The sequence below is a fragment of the Phacochoerus africanus genome, chromosome 4 (assembly GCF_016906955.1).
Source record: "Phacochoerus africanus isolate WHEZ1 chromosome 4, ROS_Pafr_v1, whole genome shotgun sequence".
Taxonomy (NCBI): Eukaryota; Metazoa; Chordata; class Mammalia; order Artiodactyla; family Suidae; genus Phacochoerus; species Phacochoerus africanus.
The window spans coordinates 5586586-5605001 of NC_062547.1; the positions used below are offsets into that span (position 1 = coordinate 5586586).

The 18416-nt window shown below is 42.4% G+C and overlaps 1 protein-coding gene across 1 annotated transcript in view; it reads right to left on the bottom strand.

Annotated features, from left to right (window-relative positions):
- C4H11orf80 (chromosome 4 C11orf80 homolog) overlaps positions 1 to 18416 on the bottom strand; it is a 104370-nt gene that overhangs the window by 16608 nt on the left and 69346 nt on the right. Inside the window, 6 exon segments of the mRNA XM_047775160.1 lie at positions 1101 to 1199; positions 3807 to 3826; positions 3829 to 3916; positions 4956 to 5077; positions 8904 to 9050; positions 13711 to 13861. Of these exon segments, the coding sequence (XP_047631116.1) occupies positions 1101 to 1199; positions 3807 to 3826; positions 3829 to 3916; positions 4956 to 5077; positions 8904 to 9050; positions 13711 to 13861 (627 nt within the window).

Genomic DNA, 18416 nt, shown 5'->3' on the forward strand with positions numbered 1-18416 from the left:
CAATCTGGTCCTTGTTACTCTATCTTGGCCAGAAGTCACTGTATATAATTTTGCCCTTAATATCATGTATTTATTCATCTTATACTTTAATTCCAGAAAAGTCACTGAATATAATTTCACCCTTAATATTGTTTATTTATTCATCTTATACTTTAATTCCTGATTGTTACAAAGGGAGCTAGAGAAGTGGGCTTCAGCTGGAACACTACTACTACCTACACACAGAATCTGGAAATACATAAAATTTCCCAGCTATGATTTCTCTTCACTCCTTAGAGAAGCCTGTAACTATTTGACCATCATCAGGGCAGAGACCCCAACTAATGCAACTCTCTATCTCCAGCATCCAAAAAGGTGAATGGGGAGTTCCCGCTGTGGTACAGTATAGTGGGTTAATGATCTGGCTTGTCTCTGTGGCCTTGCCAGTTTGATCCCCAGCCCAGTGCAGTGGGGTAAGGATCTGGTGTTGCATAGCTGTGGCATAAGTCACAGCTGCAACCTGGATTCAACCCATGGCCCAGGAACTTCCATGTGTCATGAATATGGCCAAAAAACAGGGGGAAAAAGGTGAATAGATAAAAGTATGTTTTTTTTTTTTTTTTCCCACTGTACAGCAAGGGGGTCAGGTTATCCTTACATGTATACATTACAATTACATTTTTACCCCGATAAAAGTATGTTTTTCATTAGGCAAAGCTAAACATAAGAATTCCATCGTATTGTCATCATCATAAAAGTAGCTACGTGCTTAGCACTTTACATATATGATTATATTCAAACCTCACAATGATCATTTTAGGCATGTATCATGCCTGTTGTACTGACAAACTGAGACTTGGAAAGGTTAAATAGCTTCCACAAGAACGTCATGTAACCAGGTAGTGGCAGAAATGGAATTCAAGCAACATCGCTAACCATGCTCTTAGTTGCTACGTAATACTCAATTCTATAAAGTTTTTCTAAACCACAGGCTTCCATGCTGAAAGGCTAACCTGCGATTGCGCAGTCTAAAGCACCCGCACCTACCCACCTGTGTTCAGGGTTCCCACACTTCAACATGGAAGATTTCCATCAAAGTCCGGTTATTACTCTACGCTTACCTGCTTCACCTCACATGAGCAGTGGAGAAGAAACTGGTGCTGGGTGATCTCATGAAATGATTTATGCAGCTTGGTTGCAAATTCCTGTGTGTCAGATGCCTAAAATGGGCCAGAGATAGAATATGCTGAGTTCCAGTACTGCTAACCAAAGCTAAGTGCCCACAGGAAGTTTACATGGGGAGTTTACATGGCTGAGACAAAGAGAAAGGCAAACCACTGACATCCTTCGTGTTCCTCAGCTGTTACGAACACAGGAGAAGGAGGAAAAAGGTCTGGGTTATTTGACATGAGACAGGTAGTTGTGGCTCCTAAGCAAGATCTTTCAAACAAGGTCTTTGTTCTTCTCTCTTTAGGAGATAAATATCCCTGAGATCCACCTGTTCAAGAAGAGGTTATATACACTGCTCTCCTCTAAAACAAGTTCCAAGAGAGGGGAGGTTCTACTTAATACCTGAGGCTGAAACAGGAACATTTTTCCCCCGATAAATCTTCTAGGGAGAAAAAGAACAAAGTGACATAGTTTGCATCCATCAAGAATGGGTCACAGCTTCTACTCTTTAGTATAGAATTGTAGCATATTAGAGTCAAAGGGGACCACGTAATCACCTCATACAATACACTAACTCTGTAGATGAAATTCAAAAAGGAGAAGTGACCCACCCAACTAGCAAGTGTAAAAGAGGGCTGATTCTAGCATTGCCAGTATAGTGTTCTTCTCACTACCTTGTGCCATCCACATGATCCAGAAAGCTGAAGCTGTGAGAAGATGCACTAGACTATGAAGTTAATTGCTTTGACCAATTAACTCTGTTTATAGAAATTTATTCTGGGAAATAATTCAAAAGAAGCAAGATATCACATAAAGATATTAACTGAAGTACTACTTATACTGGCAGAAAGAATGTAAACAACTTAAACGTCTATCATTAGGGGAATGGTTTATTAAATTAGATTAAACCAACACAACAGGAATACTGGTTAAACACACAGCTGCAACCTGGTCCAGGGAATTTCCATATGCTGCAGGTGTGGCCAAAAAAAAAAAGATTGTTCAAACAGGGGGAAATATTAAATTACATGTGAATATAGAATATTTTGGTTATAATTATATAATGCAGATAATATACAAAGTCAAAAATTAAGTGATAAAGTTTATTAGTTATTAATTTAAATTTTGTATATATTATACTACCTTTTCAAGAAAAAAAAGTACCAGAGCTCCTGCTGTGGCACAGTGGAAATGAATCTGACTAGTATCCATGAGGATATGGGTTCGACCCCTGGCCTTACTCAGTAGGTTAAGGATCCAGCATTGCTATAAGCTGTGGTGCAGGATGCAGACGCAGCATGGATCTGATGTTGCTGAAGCTGTGGCATAGACCGGTAGCTGCAGCTCTGATTTGACCCCAGCTTAGGAACTTCCATACACCACAGGTGCAGCCCTAAAAAGAAAAAAAAAAAAAAGTACAAAAAAAAGGAAGCAACAGATATGGAATGAACACGTTACCCTACTGATAATACCAAATGGTCAGCACACATTGAAAGGAAGGAAGGAAAGAAACCAATATTTATTAAGAATCTACCATGTGTTATAAAGGTTCACATCCAGCCCTCTACTTCATAATAGCCCTGTGTGGGACTATTCTTTTTTTCCAATTTGTAGATGAAATTCAGAGTTCAGGAGTTCCCGTCGTGGCACAGTGGTTAACGAATCTGACTAGGAACCTGAGGTTGCAGGTTCAATCCCTGGCCTTGCTCAGTGGGTTAAGGATCCTGTATTGCTGTGAGCTGTGCTGTGGGTTGCAGATGCGGCTCAGATCCGCATTGCTGTGTTGTGCTGTAGGCCGGCGGCTACAGCTCCAATTCGACCCCTAGCCTGGGAACCTCCATATGCTGCGGTAGTGGCCCAAGAAATGGCAAAAAAGACAAAAAAAAAGAAAAGAAAAGAAAAGAAAAGAAATTCAGAGTTCAGTAAAGGCCTAAGTCCACATAGCCAGCAAGTAAATGAGCCAAGATTTGAACTCAGGCCTCTGTTCCCAAAACTTGTTACACTACTTCACACTGCTAAACACATGTAATCCTTACAGTTGCTCAGTTATTTCCAAAATGTTCTGTCACCATGAGGTAATAGAACCTTCTTCAATAAGAAATTGGGAGGGGGGAGTTCCCTTCGTAGCTCAGTGGTTAAGGAACCTGACTAGGATCTATGAGGCTGTGGGTTCGATCCTTGTCCTCACTCCGTGGGTTAAGGATATGGGGTTGCCATGAGCTGTGGTGTAGGTCAAAGACGTGGCTCAGATCTGGCATTCCTTAGCTGTGGCATAGGCCAGTGCCTACAGCTCCGATTCCACTGGGAGCTTCCATGTGCCGTGGGTGCGGCCCTAAAAAAGCAAAAAAAGAAAGAAAGAAATTGGGAGGCCATTCCCATTGTGGCTCAACAGTCATGAGCCCAACTAGTATCCATGAGGATGTGGGTTGATCCCTGGCCTCGCTCAGTAGGTTAAGAATCCGGTGTTGCTGCAAACCGCAGTGTGATGCAACATGGATCTGGTGCTGTGGCTGTGATTTAGGCTGGCAGCTGCAGCTCTGGTTTGACCCCTGGCCGGGTAACTTCCATATGCCGCAGGTGTGGCCCTAAAAGAAAGACAAAAAAAGAAAAAAGCAGAAAAACCCTGGCACTTTCCAACATCCTCATCTCCTACTAACTTGAAGCGTCTGGAGGCAGATCTTCGGAAGCTGCTGCTGGTGCTTGCAGTCACGATACTCATGATGGAATTTACAGCCACTGAGAGCGAGGCTTGCAGTTTCTGACGAGCCTAGAGAGCAAAACAAGTAAAGAGGGGACTTCAGTTTATGATAATTACAAGCTGCTGGTTCAGAGAATCCCAAAGGAACCAAAGATTTTAAAGCAGGATTTGAACAGTTCTTCCCCCACCATCAACAATACTGAGATCATAATATATACACGACACTTGGGAATTTAAATAAATAAAAAATGTTCTCTCCTTTCACAGAGGTGACTTACTGACACAGACACATTCAGAAAACACAAGCAGTAAGACACTAGGCAATAAAACAGATACAATTACTATTTAAAAACAAAAAGCTTTAAGCTTCACTCTTTTAGTGTATTCATTATTTCCCTGAAAAGGGGGCCATATCAAGTTAAAAAAAAAAAAAATGTTTACCAAAAGTACACAGGATGGAGGAATTCAGAAAGTCAGGTAAGAAGAGAAAGCAATGTTAAAAAGGATTAGGAAATGGGGGAAGAATGTAGGATTTATTTATTTATTTATTTATTTTTGTCTTCTTGCCATTTCTTGGGCTGCTCCTGCGGCATATGGAGATTCCCAGGCTAGGGTCTAATCGGAGCCATAGCCGCTGGCCTACGCCAGAGCCACAGCAACGTGTGATCTGAGCCGAGTCTGCAACCTACACCACAGCTCACAGCAACGCTGGATCTTTAACCCACTGAGCAAGGCCAGGGATCGAATCTGCAACCTCATGGTACCTGTCGGATTTGTTAACCACTGAGCCATGACTGGAACTCCGAATGTAGGATTTAGTGAAACAGTAGCTCCAGAAGCATGTGTGGAAGGGAAGATATATAGATAAGAAAGAGGTGCGTTATTAGTCCTTTCCTCCTACTATTTTGCCCTTATTTATTCAAACTCACCTACTAGGAGGTGAGCCTAACAAGTTGGTTACAGTGACCCATCGAAGCGAAAGCCCAAGTTCCTAGGCGAGATGCAGATTATCAGATCAGCCCAGGAGGAAGGGCTTTTCAGGCTGGTCTGCCATATACTCCACCACCTTCTGAGAGAGAGAAGGAGAAAGGGAGTGTGAATGTATTACCTTGGCAGCCTGGTGATGCTGCTCCAAGGCCTGGTCCACAGCAACCTGGATGGACTCGTGCACCTTGCTGCGGCTCTCCACGAGGACGGCACTGAGATGAGCTGTGAGCAACGTGTGGACCCTGAGGGGAGGGAGAGTGTTGGTAACCCTGAGTGAGAACGACCACTTCAAGGCTGCTGTTCATGTGTTGAGTCAGGGCTGAAAACGGGAAAGAAGCCTCTTGAAAGAAGAGGCCACTTCTGCCTATCCACAAATAATTCTTTTTTAGAAAAACTCCCAGCAACTTACAAACCTACCCAATCCCCACTTACAAATGAAAGAAAGCTCCTGAAAATTAAAGAATGACATTATTTTTGAAGAATCACATGAGGGATCTTGTTTAACTCACCTCAGAAACAGAAATACATATACTACATACTCTAAACAATGATCCGGGTGGCTCCCAAGGGAAGGAAAAGCCTCCTGCGGAGGGGGCCTAGCCCTGCTCTTTTCCTCCTTGAACGTCACCGTTGTGGTGAGTTATTACCAGGGTATCAATTTTTTTCAGATATGCTGTGGTACAGAAAAGTTAAAACTCACAAAGATGACTCTGAGAACTGCTGGTACAAAACGGGGAACTGTCTCTGAGAAAGTAACCATATGCGCCACTGCTCAGCATCCTTCAGAAAAGCTAACATGTGAGATGGATGGATAAAACATGTCATTAAACAATATGCTAGCATTGGTGACCCTGATACAACCAATACGTGGAGGCAAATTCACTTTTCAGCGCACCTGGAAAAGATGCTTCTTAATTAACCTTTCTTTTTTCAGTGTTTTTCTCAGAAACTCTCCTCTGCATAGTCTGTTCAAAGGTGCTACGGTGAAGCAGCCTCAGCCTGGCTGGCTTTTCCAGGGCTGCGTTAAAAATGCAAGCCAGAAGGAACATTTTCTACCTCAAGGCACCATGATGCTTTCCTGAAAGGAAGATAACAAGAGCTCTGCTCGAAAGGGCTCTGGAACCAGAGTCAGGAGAACCTAGATTCTAGGGTCGATTCTACTGCTAACTAGCACAGAAAGTAGCTTTATTCCACTTGCTCTCCCAGGCATTTTATGCAGAAAAACTGGAATAATATACAATAATATACAATGAAGTGTTTTAAAATTTACATTAAATATTCAAAGAGAAAATATTGCTTTTGCGATGATATCGTCTGGATTACTGTTTTCTATAGTTTGGTTCTAAGATTAGCCTCATGAAATCAGTCAGATCCCCTTTGAAAGCAGACATTTAATTAAAAAGCTATAGTTTCATTCCTAAAATTGCAGATACTACCAGATGCCTTTAACACTGTGGCAAAATAATGAGTTAATCATAGAAAAGTTACCATGACGAGGTGGGCAGAAGGCCAATTAAGTGATTTTTTTTAAGACACATGGAAACAGACTGTAGTTCTGCACAATCTGTTTCTTAAAAGGAGCTCTGGAGAAAGCTTTCAAGGATATGAGAAAGAAGAGGGGGAAAAGGAGATAAAATTACCACATATAGCTATGTCTATGTAGCTGTATCGACCTACCCTCACAGTGCATCTTCTTCAAAGTCTAAACCTAAACTATCAGATGTATAAGGACATTTTAAAAGATACTTTCTATGTTTACTAAGGATTTCTATGTAATCCACTACTGAGTACAACTACCTGGGATGCGAAGGGCCTTCAGAGTCAAACTAAACAGGGGTGTACCAACTATCATGGTACTACAAGAATGACAGGTAACTCTGGTATCAGAGGAAGTATGTTCAATAGGATCCAGAATGTGGTATCAGACTTTATGCCAACCTTGTGAAGACTGAACATGGTGCCCCCCTCTGGCAGAGCTTAAATGAACAAACAAACAAACAACCTGCCAGAGATAGCAGATCTTACATCCTAAGAGAGTCCCTAAAACTAGAAGGGCCTTTGATATCACCTAGTCTAACAATCTCATATTAAATATATGAAAAGGGAGTTCTCACTGTGGCACAGTGGGCTAAGAACCCGACTGCAGTAGCTCAGGTCGCTGTGGAGGTGCAGGTTTGGTTCTGCCCAACACAATGGGTTAAAGGATCTGGCGTTGCTGCAGCTGCAGGGTAGGTCACAGCTGTGACTCAGATTCAATCCCTGGCCAGGGACCTTCCATATGCCATGGGTGTGGCCATAGAAATAAAATAAATAAATAAAAATATGAAAAGGGGAAGTCCCCTTGTGGAACACCAATTTAAGGATCTGGTACAGTCCACAACTGTGGCATGGGTTCCATTCCCAGCCCAGGAACTTCCGCATGTCGCTGGTGCAGCCGAGAAAAAAAGCAAATATGAAAAGGAAGGATCAGATGATTTATGTGACTGATTCCCAAAAATCATTAAGGAATTTTGCAGCAGAACTAATAAGCCCAGATCTCTTGATTGTACCCTAAAGTCCTTTCAACCATACTAAGCTGCTTCTCTTACAAGCCTCTGTCCACGCTGGTAACAGCCCTACGCATTCTCACCTTTGACCTCCTTGCTGGAAGCTCATTAATTTGGGTCTCTTCTATGTTCCCATTCCAGGGCCTTAATGAATGGAACAGTGGGGCACCAAAGAACACCAGCTCCTCAAATAAGGGTCGCAAGCCAGAGCCCAGGAAAGCAGTGCTTTTCTCCTAGAGAATATATACATGATGGGAAAAGATAGGAGAGGCATGGAAGGCAGGCAGCAGAAAGAATCCTACAAGGGACAATGGTTCGTTCAACAAATAGTTGGCACCAGTCAATGTGAGCTCTTCTGATCTGGGGTTGTAAGCTGTCTCATTTTATCTATGACTCAGCCATACCAAACAGCACTGGAATGCCTAGAGAGCGAAGTTCCAGGAAAAAAAAAAACAAAAAACACTGGCCCACAAAGAAAAAATAATAACATAGAAACATATAATGAGCATCAAAAGGGAGGCTTGTGAAATTTCCCCAGACTTTTATAAGCTTCACTTCTTGCTGCTTTCTTCAAAGATTCAGAGGGCATTGAGAAACACTGAAATTTATGCCAGGCTTTATTAGATTAAAATGCTTTAGCCAGCTCTCACTAATACTCAGTGGTTTTCAAACTTAACTATGCTTAAGAATTGCCTGAGAACCTTGTTAAAAACACATATGCTTGAGCTATACAGATTTTTACATTACAGCAAAGCAGCGAGTTAATCCCTGCCCAGGAAGCCGCACATTTTCAAATACTCCAGGTGATTCTGATGCATGTGTTTCATGGACCACAGGACAGTGAACTCACTGCTTTAACTCCAACAGAATCTTTCTGATAATAGGTTATCACCTATCTGTTAGATAAATGCCAAAAGTTCCCCTTGTTTGCCTGAACAAGGATAATTTCTCCCCTTCCAGAGGTTGAAGTGGCAATCACACAAAGCCATTCATACCACTGCACTCCCACACCTCCTCTGTTGTATTTGAGATTTGCATCAAGGCCAAGTAAGACTGATAACTTATCTTGACTCCACCTGGAAAAGCAGCAGAGTGGTGAACTGTTTTCAAGCTTAAGAAGCTTTAAAAACATACTGATACCTGAGCCCACTTAAGTCCAAGGAAATCCAAATCTCTAGAGGTGAGCTTTGGGCATTTTTTAGAAGCTCCCCACATAATACATTGTGTGGCTGAAGTTGGGAACTATCCATTTAAGGTTGTATCCTCTGTAGGGACCAACAGGAAGGGTCTGCTGATTTCTAGCTAACCAAATCTGGGCATGTTGTCATCTGAGTGATGCTTGAAGGTACAGATCTTTCCCATAGAGCATATAATTTGCTTATTTAAGCAAGATTTTTCATTGAAATGTGTTATTCTATAGAAACACAACTAATTCAGATTTATGCATCATATAAAGTCTGCCTTTTTTAGTCACTTAACATTTAGGCCCACCGAAGCTGGCAGCTCCATTCTCCTGTACCTACCCCAGAGTTCCATTTGCTGGACTGGAAATCCGCTGTGGAAATCCACAAAGAGAAAAAGCAGCAGTGTTTGTCCCTGGGGGTCCATATTCTGAGACTGATCCCCCTCAATGGATTCCACCTGATAACTCACATCTGGAAGCACCAAATCTAGAGAACAAGATATTACAGCATATTCTAAGACAAGTGAAGCCCTCAAAATGCTAAGTGAATAAAGAGACTATACCTCAAACAAAGAAGAATCTGAGATAGATCTAAATTTGAACACTCCCTTCTCCTCCTGAATCTGCTTCTCTACCCACATGATGGGAGCAAATAACAGTGACTCAAAGGAAGAACATCAAAATAGCAACTAGGTGTGTACAGTGCAAACCGAACAGTATTCTTTAAAATTTACTGAGAAGCATTATACAGTGAATTCATCCATTCCTTATACAGCTTTCTAAGGTAGGTGTCACTGGTAAGAGTAATAACAGCTACCTTGCACTGAATGCTTACTCCATGCCACGTACCACGTTAAATTCTTGGCATGTACTGTCTCAACATTTACACTTCACAGCGCTATGGTATCAGATCTACTCTTACGCTTTTTTATAGATAAGAAAAACAGAGAGGTTAAAGACATTGCCCAAAATGAGACATTAGGTGTGGAACTGTTTTAGACTAACTCCAAAATCCGTGCTCTTAACCACAATGCTATATGATATTTGTATTCTCAAGTAATCTGCTCCCCCCAGTCACTTTCTAGCCTCTTGATCTTTTAGGATACAATCACAGTGGTCCTAAATTCCATCCAAATCCATACACGTAAGTACCTACATGTGGTTCCTGGTTGAGGGAGGGCGATGAGGAGGCATTTTCTGCATTACTCATTTCCATAATTAACTGAGCAAGTTCATGCATCATAAATTGGCAGGAGTACTCATTGTGGCTCAGTGAATTAAGAACCCAAAGTTGTCTCTGTGAGGATGCGAGTTCTATCCCTGGCCTCACTCAGTGGGTTAAGAATCTGGTGTTGCTGCAGGCTGCGGTGTAGATCACAGATGTGGCTTGGATCCAGTGTTGCCGTGGCTGTGGCATAGGCCTCAGCTGTAGCTCCAATTTGACCCCTAGCCCAGAAATTTCCATATGCCACAGGTGCAGCCATAAAAAGAAAAAAAAAAATTAGCAAAAATGAAGAAAACCAACAAAGCATGAGAATAAAAATGAAAGAGAGGAGTTCCTATTGTGGCTCAGTGGTTAATGAACCTGACTAGTATCCATGAGGACGTAGGTTCAATCCCTGGCCTCAGTCAGTGGGTTAAGGATCTGGCCATGAGTTGTGGTGTAGGTCGTAGACACAGCTCAGATCCGGAGTTGCTATGGCATAGGCTGGCGGCTACAGCTTCGATTCGACCCCTAGCCTGGGAACCTCCATAGGCTGCATGTGAGGTCCTAAAAAGACAAAAAAAAAAAGAGAGAGAGAGAGAGAAAAGGAGATATGGAGAACCCTAGAGATTAAAAAATTCTGATGGCATAACATTCCATCTGTTAAGGTCAAATATCCTTTTATCTTTTTCATTTTTTTCCCCCTAGAGACATCAGTGGTTTAATGGATAGGAGATCTTACATGTCTGAAGCAAGGTTCTGCAGTGACACCCCACCATGTAAGGCAGAGAGTAGGCAGCACATGGTTATCAAATCTGGAGAGGCTACTTTAGACAGGCATCCCCAAACATCCTATAGAATTTACCTAAAGGGTCTTAGCTCATATACATTTACTTAAAATTTCATCATACCAAGTTATTTTCCTTGCTGATAAATTTGCAACAGATGTACGGTATATATATATATATCTTTTAAAAATATATCTATATATTGTTTGTTTGTTTGTTTTGGCTACCCCCACTGCGTATGGAAGTTCCTGGGCCAGAGTGAAACCCATACCACAGCGGCAACCCAAGCTGCTGCATTGACGACACCAGATCCTTAGCCTACTGTACCAGATGGGAACTCTAACAGACATGTATACTTTAATGAAACCAACAAGCTTAAGCTAGCTTCAGTACCAGGTATCAGTACTAACTTAGTACTGACTATTTTCCAGATCACATAAACCTAAAATTCATTCTGGAGTTTCTTTTATATTTCTGAGAATTTATATAGCACTTAATTTCTTTTAAGCCAATTAAACAGAACTCATCCACAAACCAATCTTGGCAATGCCATTTGGAGATAGAGACACCTCATATTTAAAAGGTACATATAAGATATACACATAACCTAAATGCACACAGAAATCTCATAACTTTCCTGCTACAGTTTAAAAAGGCCTTTTTTTTTTTTTTTTCATTCTCAGAGATCACAGGTGATTAAAATTCCTGAGAGCCCAGGTAGATCATTTACGTCTCAAAAGCACAGGAAGAGAAATACCAATTCCTTCTAGAAAGCTAACCTCCTATAAGGGCATATGCAAATACCAGTTTTAGAACATCAAGAGTCCCGTCTTGGGCATTTTCAGGGATTTTTCTTGGTTTCTAAATGGCCAATTCAGTTTAAACAAATAACAGCAATAGAAAATAACACAAATTCACTCACTTTCACTTGCTTTACTTTCAGAGGAACAGGAAGTTACTAAGACCCTCAAAAGAGAGTCAAAACCAGGAAGAGAGAACAGGATTTGGACTCAGGTACTGAGACACACACCCACCCACCCAAGATAAAAGCCAAACCAATTCTGAAAGGCTCACTTTGTTGTTGTTTTGCTTTTTAGGCCAGACTTGCAGCATAGGGAAGTTCCCAGGCTAGAGGCTGAACTGGGGTTACAGCTGCCAGCCTATGCCACAGCCACGGCATTGCAGGATCCAAGCTGAGTCTGCGGCCTACACCACAGCTCACAGCAACACTGGATCCAAGACCCACTGAGCAAAGCCAGAGATGGAACTCATATCCTCAAGGATACTAGTCAAATTCATTTCCGCTGTGCCACAGTGAGAACTCCCCCAAAAGGCTCACTTTGATATAAGAGCAGAGCCACTGGGGCCACAGTTCTCTTAATACATCTTTCACAGTTGCCCAGTGAGAGGAGCAGGAGGTACCGCACCTCCACTGGGCCAGGGCACAGCAGGTGGCCATCACCCAAGAGAGCAGGGAAAGCACTTCTCCCTCACTGATGGTCAGTGCTGCCTGAGGTCCGGGTGGCTAGTCACTGAGGCCATCTTTGAAGGTTTCTGGCCAGTTAAATATAATGTCTTCCCCGATGCCTGGGAACAACCTTCGCTTCCACTGTTCGCTCATCATCTGTGGCTTTTCTTAATATAAAAAGCAATGGGGAGTTCCCATCATGGCTCAGTGGTTAACGAATCCGACTAGGAACCATGAGGTTGCGGGTTCGGTCCCTGGCCTTGCTCAGTGGGTTAAGGATCTGGCGTTGCTGTGAGCTGTGGTGTAGGTCGCAGATGCAGCTCGGATCCTGTGTTGCTGTGGCTCCGGCATAGGCTGGTGGCTACAGCTCCGATTAGACCCCTAGCCTGGGAATGTCCATATGCCGTGGGATTGGCCCAAGAAATGGCAAAAAGACAAAAAAACCAAAAAAAACAAAAAACAAAAAAACAATGGCCAGCCAGCTACGGTCACTGCCTTATTAAGACCAAACTCTTTCTGCACAAAACCACTTAGCTACAAGAACACAAGAACACCCTCCTTTCATTCCACCCTCTGGCATAACTACCCACTCAAGAAGAGTCTTCCCACGAGGCCTACTTCCTAGGTGAAGATTCCGTTCCCCCGGAGATACTTCTCCAGACCAGGAAGCTCCGATCTTCTCATACCAGTCACAACTCTTCCTACTGGTGATCTGCCTCAGGATCCAATCAACCAGACTACCTTCCTAATTTCAAAGAATTCTAGCCAATATCAATCAAGCTCAAGACCTCAGCTCATGGCTGCATATTCCTATTTCTCAGTTTTATTTGTCGGCACATTTTTTTTTTTTTTTAAATTTTACGGCCGTGCCCGCAGCATATGGAATTTCCTTGGCCAGGGACTGAATCCGAGCCACAGCTGAGACCTATGTCACTGCTGGGGCAACACCGGATCCTTTAATCCACTGCACTGGAGATGGAACGCACGCTTCCCCGTGACCTGAACCACTGTCATCCAATTCTTACCCCCACAGCACTACTGCAGGAACTCTTGTCAGTCCAGTTATTAAGCACCCAACTTTCAGCATGATTCACCTAGAGCTGATATGGTTAGGCTCCATATGAAGAGTACAGCCAGCTTTCTAGGTTCATTACTACATGGTTTATACTCCTGCCTTGCTTTTATATAGTATCATAATTTCCCTAAGTAATTTTATATGGATTTTCTCACTTCACTAGGAAATAAATATTACTTTCACAACAGTTCAAAGATGTCATTGCTCCTTAACGACCTTTCTAACCCCCGCCCTGAGTTGATGAATTAAGGTACAACAGAAACCTTTGAACAAGTCCCTACATGACGCCTTCAAGAGGACTGGGAATAGAGGAGGCAGTAGAAACATAGAGAGGAGAACCGGCATCAACATGTAATGGCCAAGATGGCTGGGCTCTGATGGGGCTTTGGCTGTGGATTCTGTTTGACTCACTTCCTGTGGACCCTCCAACTTAGCCAGACTCCCACCTGTACCCCTCAACCTAAGCCATTAGGTCACTGGGTCCTACTCTTGTATATACCTGCTGTTTCTTCTTCTTTGCACTTCTCTAATATTCTACAGATTTCTTTATTCCCATGTACGCACACACACACACACACACACACACACACACAGAGAGAGAGAGAGATTTACCTCTGTCTAAACTGAGATCCAAATTGGGCACCATTCGCAAGTGGTATTTCTTCCAGTCAATGAGATTAGAGGTGTCTTTGAAGATAGCGGTAGACAGGTGCTCCTGCCCTGGCAATATCAGAGGCAGACCTGAAGGTCCATATAGAAATATGTAGAGTTGCTAAAGAAAACTGCAAAATTTTAGTTTTTTGACATCATTTGCATAAAATAAACATAACATTGACCTGGTTCACACTCTCAGAAATAAACTAGCGTGCTAGGTATTACATAGTAAGGCTTTTCCACACTGAGGATAGGTGTGAGGCACCAGAGGTAGATCCATTAGAATCCCCAGGAATTTATTTTGGGTTTAATGGGTGAGAGCCACAAGTATAGTACTTAGGCAATTCATTTATTTATTGATCCTACTCATTCAATCAGAGGCTCGCATGGTACCACAGGCTATACTAAGTTCTGGGGATACAAAGATGAATATACAGATTTAATACTAACTTCAAGTTATCATGTTAGAGTACATGAGGTACATATAAAATCCAGGAAATTGTAGGAGTTCCCATTGTGGCTCAGGGGTAATGAACCAGACTGGTATCCGTGAAGATGCCAGTTCAATCCCTGACCTCACTCAGTGGGTTAAGGATCCAGCATTGCCGTGAACAGCAGTGTAGTTCACAGATGCAGCTCAGATCTGGCGTTGCTGTGGCTGTGGTGTAGGCCAGCAGCTGCAGCTTCAATTTGACCCCTAGCCTGGGAATTTCCCCATGCTGCAAGTGCAGCCCTAAAAAAAAAAAGTCAGTAAATTGCAATATGTGATACGTGCTAGAATAAAAGTACATACAACCCTATTCTCTAACCAAGACTAAGGAAGGTAGGCCCCTAAAATGGTTTCCTTCTCATAAACTTCCCATTCCTCCTCTCACCTCCTTTTTACCCAGTGTGTTTTTAACCTTGGCATTTTGACACTTTGGGCCAGGTAACTCTTCATTGTGGGGGCTGTCCTGTGCATTGTAGGATGTTTAGCAAAATCCCTGGCCTCTACCCACTAGATGCCAATATCACTCCTCCCTCTAGTTGTAACAATCAGACTGTCTCCAGACTTGCCAAATGTCCTCTGAGGGCTAAAAAAAGAAAGATAGAGAGGGGGAAAAAAAAGGAACCACTGCCTAACCTTTTTGTCCCCTGAACCAAGGCTAATAAGACCAGAATATATTTTTTCCTTTTTAGGGCTGAACCCGTGACATATTTCCACATGCCAGGAACAGGGGTCAAATTGGAGCTACAGCTGCCAGCCTACGCCACGGGCACAGCAACTCAGGATCCGAGCTGCGTCTGTGACCTACACCACAGTTCACAGCACCACCAAATCCTTAACCCATTGAGCAAGGCCAGGGTTCAGATCCGTAACCTCATGGTTACTAGTCAGGTTTGTTTCCGCTGCACCCCAGTGGGAACTGTTCTCAACCTCTTTTTAATAGGGTAAACATGCGGCATTAAATGTAAAAATGAAAATCCTTACTCAGAAGGCACTGGGGCATTACAGAAAGTCACGATAGGAAAAAGGGAGGCAGTGCTTATAAATGAGGTCTCCGTCACAAATCCCAGAAGGCATTAACATGTGAGCCACGGCCAACACATTCACTGCTTAGAGCTGGGGAGCTTTAAGATGCTGTAAACTCAGAATAATAGTGGAGTATTTGAAGATTCAAATGTGTGAATATCTTTTAATTGGGTTGTTTAAACTATTTACATTTCATATGAATAGCATTATGACTGGGTTTAAGTCTAGCATCTTGCTACCTGTTTTCCGGTTGTTCCTTGTATTCTACTTCCTTTCTCTTCTATTTTTGGATTCCATTTTGGATTGGGTATTTTTGTAATTCCATTTTATCCCTTTGACTTACTAGTTATAACTCTTTGTGGTATTAATTCAGGGATGGCTTCAGACTTTAGAGTATACAAATCTAACTTACCACAGTATACCTTCAAGTGATATTTTAACAGTTCATGGCAGTTCCTGTCGTGGCTCAGCGGTAACGAACCCAACTAGTAACCATAAGGACGGGCGTTAGATCCCTGGCCTCACTCAGTGAGTTGAGAATCCAGCGTTGCTATGAGCTGTGGTGTAGGTAACAGATGCAGCTTGGATCCTGAGTTGCAAGTGGCTATGGTGTAGGGCGGCAGCTGCAGCTCCAATTCAACACCTAGCCTGGGAACTTTCACATGCTGCAAGTATGGCCCTAAAAAGGAAAAAAAAAACAAAACTCAGTTCACACATATGAAAATCCTTCAACAATGTATTTCCATTTCTCCCCTTCTGGCCTTTGTGCTACTGTCACACATTTTACCACCACATACGCTGTAATTCTTACACACTTGATATTTTTAAACAGTCAATTATCTTTTTAGGAGATTTTAAAAATAGGGCTAAAGTCTCTTATATATATCCAAATGGTGACAATTTCCAATGCTCTTTTTTTGCTTTTTTGCTTTTTAGGGCTGCACCCGCTGCACATGGAGGTTCCTGGACTCGGGGTTGAATTGGAGCTACAGCTGCCAGCCTACACCACAGCCACAGCAAAGCCAGATTCGAGCCGTGTCTGCGACCTACACCACAGCTCACAGCAACAACGGATCCTTAACCCCCTGAGCAAGGCCAGGGATTGAACCTGCAGCCTCATGGTTCCTAGTCGAGTTCGTTTCCATTGTGCCACAAACAGGAACTCCACAGTGCTCTCACTTGGAGATCCAGAATTCCATCTGGTACCATTTTCCTCCTGCCTAAAGCATTTCCTTTAACATTTCTTATAATACAGGTTTGCTGGTGATGAAGTCTTTTGTATACCTAAAGTAGTCTTTACTTTGCCTTCATTTTTGAAAAATATTTTCTCTTGGTATAGAATCCCACCTGAACAGGTTTCTTTTCTTTTTTCATTACTTTAAAGATGTTGCTGCACCTTCTTCTAGCTTACACTGTTTCCAGTGAGAAATCTGCTGTAATTCTTATCTGTTCCTCAACATGTAATGTGTCTATATCTCTAGCTGTTTTTAAGATTTTTTTTTATTACTGGCTTTAAGCAATTTGAATATGTTGTGTCTGAGTACACTTTTCTTCATGTATCTTATGTTTAAGGCTTGTTGATATTGGATCTCCAGGTTTCTTTTTTTTCTTTTTCTTTGCTTTTTTAAGGGCCAAACCCGTGGCATATGGAAGTTCCCAGGTTAGTGGTCAAATTGGAGCTAAAGCTGCCGGCCTATGCCATAGCTATAGTAACACAGGAGCCAAGCCATGTCTGTGACCTACACCACAGCTCATAGCAATGCCAGATCCCTGACCCACTGAGCAAGGCCAGGGATCGAACCTGCTATCCTCATGGATACTAGTCAGATTTGTTTCCACTATGCCACAACAGGAACTCTGTGCAAACTTCTAGTTTTCAAAAAATTTGGAAATTTGGGGAACATTATTTCCTAAAAAAAAATTTTTTTTTTTTTGGCCGTGGCTGCATCATGTGGAAGTTCCCAGGCCAGGGATTAAACCCATGCCACAGAAGCAACCCGGGCCACTGCAGTAACAACACCAGATACTTAGCCCACTGCTCCACAAGGGAATTCCCTTTCTCAACTATTTTATCTGCCCACCATCCCTGCAGGACTCCAACTGCACATCCCTGAATTAGCCCACTTGAAGTTATCTCACAGTTCACTGATGCTTTGCTTATATTTTTAAGTCTTTTTTGCTCTGCATTTCATTTTAGTTTCTAGTGTTGTGTCTTTAAGTTTACTAATCTCATCTTATGCAATGTATAAATTCGACGTCAGTTTTATCCAGTATATCGTCATCCTAAAAACTGTATTTTTTTCCTCTAGAAGTTCAATTTGGGTCTTTTAAAAAAGCTCTTTTATCTCTTCATACGTTCAATCTTTCCTCTCACTTTTGGAGTTCTATTTTTTAATGGCCACACCCGTGGCATATGGAAATTCCCAGGCCAGGGACTGAATCTGAGCCACAGCTGTGATCCACCCTGCAGCTGCAGCAATGCCAGATCCTTTAACCCACTGCACCAGGCCAGGGATTGAACCTGTGCCTCTGCAGCAACCCAAGCAGCTGCAGTTAGATTCTTAACCCACTGCACCTCAGCAGGAACTCTTACTTTTTGAATATGGAATATAATTATCACTTTTAATATCTTTGTTTACTAAATCTATCACCTGTGTCATTTCTGGGTAGGTTTCCATTGATCGAAAATTTTCTTTCATTATGATTCCTATTTTCCTGCTTGCCTGCATGTCAAGTTTGGATACTCAGCATTGTTAAGTTTACTTTGTTGGGTGCAGAATATTTTTATATTTCTATAAATACTCTTGAACTTTTTATGGGACACTGTAAAGTTATTTGGAAATAGTTTGAGCCTTACTGGTGTTACCTATAAGCTTTTTTAGGTGGGACCAGAGACTCCTGTAGGCTAGGGCTCACTTCTCCCCAGTTCTTGGCAACCAGTCTTAACCTTCCTAGGACTCCACCTCATGCCTTAATAATGAGGCTTCTCACCCCGCCTGGTAGGAACAGAAACTCCACCCAGCACTGTGTGCACTCCAGAGTTCTCCTCTATCTGGAGCTCTATCTCTATCTATTTATTTCCTCTTCAGTACTCTTCTACAAATCCTAGCTATCTAGGCCTCTCTGAACTCCAAACTTTGTCACCTTGACT